Genomic DNA, 6,002 nt, shown 5'->3' with positions numbered 1-6,002 from the left:
TAGATATTTAATTAAATACATTTACTTTTTCATTCATTGAACCATTTTACCTCCTGTATATTTTTTCATGAATTTACCTAAAGAACTACGTAGACATGGTAGAAGAGAAAAACTTTTCTCCTAGGGATCAGGAACAACAACAACAAAGTCCATGTAAAGTCAATATTTTAAGGAACTTAAGATGGGATCTTTCAAATCTTGTCACCTGACATTAAACAATAAAATCTAAAGCTCGTTTCAAAGATGTACTGACTTCCCAGTTTGAAGTAATTGCTGTCCCTTGTCCCATGTATATATCTCATCAATACAACTAAGAAAAAATCGCAGCTAGGCCTGGACCACCGCCAAGCAATTGATTATTAGCCATTAAAGGGGAAATGTTTACTTACTCACGGCAACTAGTTTTTAGAAGGCAAGGCAAGGAGGTCTGATTTTAAATGCTGCCTTTTCTTTCCATCCTAAGGCCGATCGAGATCATTCACTTCTTCTCGGAAGTGTCAGAAGCCCATTTTTATTTTCCTTTTACTATTTTAACCAGAATACTGATAAAAAGGGGAGAGCAGTTGCTATGAGGCAAAGAAAAATGCCTGGCAGTTGAGGGCCCTTCATCTACCAAGGGGAATTTGCAATGTTGCCTCTCTTCAACACTGTATAGATTTGCAGGATTTTGTGGAACACTTAACCAAAATGGAAGGATTTAAAAACGGAATGCAAGATATAGATGCAATCCTTTTTAAAAAAAAGTAAAGATACTTTAGTTTCATTTCAGAATTTTCTAGTCTTAAATTCTTAAGCACCCAGCAGCGATGATCATCTTGGGTAATACTTTTGAAAGGGTGATTAGTGCAGACTGCTTAAATATACTCACGATGTCACAGATGCCTAAAGATTAAAAACTCTTACTAGGATTGAGATGTACTACATCCAACTACAGGGAAACAAATACTTGCTAATTAAATAATAATATACACAAGCTATGTTGAGTTGCAAAATAAGTCCAAGGGTCCAGAACACCAAACACCATTTTAAAATCTTGAAAGAATATGCAGTTTGATGTTTACTTGTGATTCTAAGAATCTCTTATGAATTGGAAGCAATTCATATGGATATTTTCAATATGTATGAAACCTAATATCTTTACTTTTTTCTATTGACTCAATATCAAAATAATTTTCTCCTCCCACGTCTTTGAGTTTCTCCTGTGTTAAGAGGCAGTAAAGAAATCTCCTTTCTCTGATAATTCTCGCTCTCCACTTCCATTCCTCCATTTCTTCAGAAGGCATGGTTTAAGTGGAATGCCCTCCTGGAATCCCCAGGCTCTGGCTCTCGGAGATAATTTAGATAAAGCCCCGGAGCAGAGTTGAGAGGAAGACTGGACTAGTACAGAGGTGTCCAAGGAGGAGGGGGGAACCACGATGGAGCAGGGAAGTTGCAGCACTTCCTAGAACTAGGAGGTACAGAGTTTCCCAGGGCTATTCAAAATACGGACTGGGGCCCAGGAACACTGTTCCCAGGTCAGGAAGGTGAGGCTAGAAGTAATATTTAGAGCTAATCCCATAGCTAGGTCCTCCCCAGAGCACAACTGCTAGATGGGGGATATATCTCTTCTTTGGGAGCCAAATACTAAGAGTAAAAGCAAATATTTGAAGCTGAAGAGCTCTTAACAACTGAAGAGTGCCATTTACTCATTTCTACACGTCAGTGTGGGCTTAGGATGTTAAATAGATTAAAAGGCTAAGAGAGGTCAGTCACTCCAGGAAAGACTCTTCTTTCACTTCTCCTGACTTGGTTCTGTTTCCAAAATTATCTAACCCACCCCCCCTTGAGGGGGGAGGGTCCCTCAGAAACTCAAAAGATGGCACATCCTCTCGCAGAACATTCTGGAGAATGTGGAGTCACAGTCCTGGGGATGAGAGTTCCAGAACCAGAGGGAGGAAGGGGACCAAAGTCTGCTGATTAGTACAATGAGGATGGTTTTAGAAAAGCTCCAGAGGTATGTCATCATAAAATTGGTAGGGTCCTTAGAAGTTACCAAATCTATTCCCTTGTTTCAGAAGAGAAAAAAAGGTGGCTCAGAGTGATGAGGCGATTAAAACTGGTTGGGGGCAGAGCTGGGATGCCAACCAGACTCCCAGGCCGGAGCCCCTTCTACCTGAGACTGCCGCGAAGTTCAGACCCAATTTGGGAGTCTGTCCTAATGCCTCCCTAGGACAGTAACGTCAGTGCCCTCCTTCCACCTCTCAGGAAATGGGGTGGTGGAGGTGGCCAGGCACCGGGCTCTAGCCCAAGAGAATTCCACGAGGCCCTGGGCCAGTCTGTGTGCTACTCAACCTCTAGGACGATGGAGCTTAGGCGCCGGTTTCCCGCTTCTGCCGCCCGCTGTCTACTCCCCTCCCTCTCCCGCCCCATCGCGGAGAGGACAGCCAAGCCATTCCAATTTAATCTTATTTAAAAAGACATAACTAATAAATCTATTGCCAGGGCCATGAAGAGACGGCCAGCAGAGTTGATCGTGCTCCCAATCCCATTGAACCCCATTGAAAACCATGACAACACCGGACAAGCTCCGATTTATCCCGGCGCGCTAAAGCGCATTGTGAGCAGGCGTCAATCACGCATTATTTCGGACTGAACAAATGCAAAATCTTGACTGGAACAAATGCTTCCAACAGGTCCGGGGCGTCGAGCTCCTTTTCCCCTTTGTCCGAGGCCTAGCAGTTGGCCTGGCTTGGGGTTGCCTCCGCCCGACCACCCAGCGCGCCGCGCAGCCCGGGCGCCTGGGGCACGCTTGACCGGGAGGCTGCGGGGAGGGGGCCGGCAGGGGCCGCGGCCACCGCACCGGAGCCAGGTCCGAGTGCAGTGCAGGTGGAGGCAGGATTCCGTGTGCGGCCACTCGAGCGCCGTGCCCCTCCCTGAAATTTAGCAACCAAATCCCCAAACCACTGGAGGCAGGAGGAGGGGCCTGTGACCGCGCTTGCTGAGCCCTGCCCCGGAGCCGGGCCATGGGCCAACGGAATGGCTCCACGGCGGCCGCCTCCCTGTGCCTTCTCCATCGATCGTTTTCTCGGGTGGGGCTGTAGGGACTAGCAGATCTCCAAGAACCCCAGGCAGGCCGTCTCTTCTGTCCGGCGGGCCCAATCGTAATCACCGGACCAGGCCGGGTAGCCGTGGGCGAGTGGGGAGCCGAGGCCGGAGGGCCTGCTCTTGGGCAAAGGCCGCATCCCCGGCGCTTGGCCTGACGTTGAGGGCGCGGAGCCGAGGCGCGCATTTGGCGCCATAGGGTCTGGCGACGCCAAGAAGGCGCGCAGCCCTCATGGGCGACCCTGCTAAACGCCGCCGCTCCTGGGCCCTCGAGCGGGCCTGGGCGCAGCTCTGAGGGGCGCGGCCACTGGGCCTGGGCCGCGACGGGCAGCGGCCGGGCGGGCCTGGGCTCACGGGCGGGCACTTCGGACCTGAATAGCTTGGCCCGATTCTGCCTCCGTTTTGACGACCTGTGGAAACTCCCCGGATGCCGCCAGCCCCTCCCTGCACCCCTGAAGTTGGGCGGGACATTTGGGGTGTGGGGATGCTCCTAGCGACCTTCGAAACCCTCGGCCAGAGGCCGGCGGGTCCGGGTCACTCCTCTGCCCGCCTGAAACTTCTCCCCTCTGAAGCCTCAGAGGGGCCCAAGCGAAGAGAGAAAGAGCGCGCCAGAGCTTAACGCCGCCTTGTAAATCACTTTCCGGATAATTGCGGGAAACGAACCCTCCAGCAAACAAGCTCGAGGGATAAAGCAAACAGGGAATAAATTCCTGGGTGCTCATAAACCCACCCATGCCGCCCCCGTCCTTCCCGGCGCTCCCGCGGGGCCAGGCCCTGTGTCACCCCAGGAGGAGGAGGAAGCTGGGGCTGGGACGGGCGGGTGATGGCCAGCGCTTGCCACCCAAGATGTTATTCATTGGTAACAATTCCCATTATCTGTCCCCACTTTGGGCGAATCAGACAGAATCGCTAATGCCGAGGGCTGCTTCCTGCCTCCTCTGGGAGGTAACGGGGCGCCGAGGGGCGGGGTGCGGGGCGGGGACGGAGGTGGCACCTTCCGGGCTCGCCGGGGCTTTGGTCCAGCACTCATTCAGGTACTTAACACCCTGGAAACCCGGACCCCGGCTTTCAAAGCCTCCCGGGTGGGAAGAGCTGTTTATATAAACAGAGATGCCTCTGTAAGCGCGCTAATAGCTGGGTAGCCAGCTCATGGCCTGCGCCTCTCGCGCCCACCCATAGAAGCGGCGTCCCCCGCCGCCCCTCGCTTCCCAGTCCGCCCTGCCCCCGCCTCCTTCCCCTCCTCGGCCATGGCCACCGCTGGGCGCCTCGGCTTCACCGTGCGCAGGCTCCTGGATTTACCCGAGCAAGACGCGCAGCACCTGCGCAGGCGAGAGTCGGAGCTAGGCGCCCCAGGCCCCTGCGCCACCTGGCTGGAATCGGAGCGCGGCCACTACCCCTGTGAGTGAGCGGAAGACGGGGCGGCAGTGGAGGGGGGCACAGAACGAAGCACCCGGCCCATGCGGGGCTGGGAAGCCGACACCCCAGCCCAGGGGCTGAATTTCTTCAGGGTTGGAACCGGAGGATCTGTCCTCCTCAAACCCCCATGCCATGCGTCCCCCAATCGGGACATCCTGAGAGCAGATCCCTGTACCTGGCAGTAACGCCCCGGGCTTTGAGTTTCTGTTTCCAGGGGTCAGAATACTTAAATATTTAAAACGCTGCCCTTAAAAGCCTGAAAACACGGCCACGTCCTTCAGCCTCGGTCTGGGATGGGCAGCATTGGCGGCTCAGCTCCCCTGGATTCAGGGCTTTGCAAACCGTAGTGCAGTAGACCTGGAGGTGGCCCGCGTTGGTGAGCCAGCTTGAGGTCAATTCTTCTGCCAGCGCAGCGACTTGCTTTAAGAGGGCCCCACGGTGCGTTTCTTTGGGGGCGCAGTCAGGTTGGGGTATAAAGGGTTACAGAATTCGGAGAGGTGGTGTCCAGAGGGTGGCCAGGGAAGGAAACGGCTTCACCCCAAAAGCCGCGGGCGAGCGGGGCCGCCCTCCGGCCGGTGGCTCGGCGCCCGCGCAAGAGGCAGCTGGCGCGGAGGGCCCGCGTCTCACCGGGCCGTGTCTCCCTTGCCATCCCCAGCCTCGGACGAGAGCAGCCCCGAGACCAGCCCGCCTGACTCGTCGCAGCGGCCGTCCGCCCGGCCCAGGTCTCCGGGCTCGGACGCCGAGAAGAGGAAGAAGCGGCGGGTGCTGTTCTCCAAGGCGCAGACGCTGGAGCTCGAGAGGCGCTTCCGGCAGCAGCGCTACCTGTCGGCGCCCGAGCGCGAGCAGCTGGCGCGCCTGCTGCGCCTCACGCCCACGCAGGTCAAAATCTGGTTCCAGAACCATCGCTACAAGCTGAAGCGCGCGCGCGCGCCGGGTGCCACCGAGTCAGCCGACCTGGCAGCCGCTGCCGAGCTGCGCGCCGCGCCCGCCCTGCTGCGCCGCGTGGTGGTGCCCGTGCTGGTGCGCGACGGGCAGCCGTGCGGCGGTGGCGGCGAGGTGGGCCCGGCCGCCGTCCGGGCCAAGAGCGCCGCGCCCCCGGCCGCCGCCCGCCCCCTGCCGGGCTACGCGGCCTTCGGGCCCGGCGCGGCGCTCGGCCTCTTCCCCGCCTACCAGCACTTAGCGCCCTCCGCGCTGGTCTCCTGGAACTGGTGAGGCAGCAGCGGGGCGCGGACCCCCAGCCGCCCGGACCTGGGAGCGCGCTCTGCGGCCGCAGCGATCCTGGAGCCCGAGGCCTGGGGCGCTCCCCGGGCCGCCTCCCTGCGGGCTCCGCTCCGCCCTCTGCAGCCCGCACGCGGGGAGCCTTCGCCCGGATCCCCGCTCGCCTCTTCCCTCTACCGCCAGCCCCAGAGCTAGATTTTATTGCTTGAACTTTATTTGTATATTTTAAAATAGCTATTTGTATGGGAAGCAACTTATTTTAAAAGAAATAGAATATTTTTCCTCTT

The 6,002-nt window shown here is 56.3% G+C and overlaps 1 protein-coding gene across 1 annotated transcript; it reads left to right on the top strand.

Annotated features, from left to right (window-relative positions):
* The first annotated feature begins 3,974 nt into the window (after positions 1-3,974).
* On the top strand, positions 3,975-6,002 carry NKX2-8 (NK2 homeobox 8). Its single transcript, XM_044765852.2, has 2 exons — positions 3,975-4,479; positions 5,153-6,002. Exons 1-2 carry the CDS (start codon positions 4,329-4,331, stop codon positions 5,707-5,709), a joined length of 708 nt encoding a protein of 235 aa, XP_044621787.2. The 5' UTR covers positions 3,975-4,328; the 3' UTR covers positions 5,710-6,002.

The sequence above is a fragment of the Equus asinus genome, chromosome 2 (assembly GCF_041296235.1).
Source record: "Equus asinus isolate D_3611 breed Donkey chromosome 2, EquAss-T2T_v2, whole genome shotgun sequence".
Lineage (NCBI taxonomy): Eukaryota > Metazoa > Chordata > Mammalia > Perissodactyla > Equidae > Equus > Equus asinus.
This window is presented reverse-complemented; position numbering and strand designations above follow the sequence as displayed.

Coding starts and splice junctions, on each gene's coding strand:
- NKX2-8 (XM_044765852.2), top strand. CDS start 4,329: ATGGCCACCGCTGGGCGCCTCGGCTTCACCGTGCGCAGGCTCCTGGAT. Junction 4,480..5,152: donor GGAGCGCGGCCACTACCCCT/GTGAGTGAGCGG, acceptor TGCCATCCCCAG/CCTCGGACGAGAGCAGCCCC.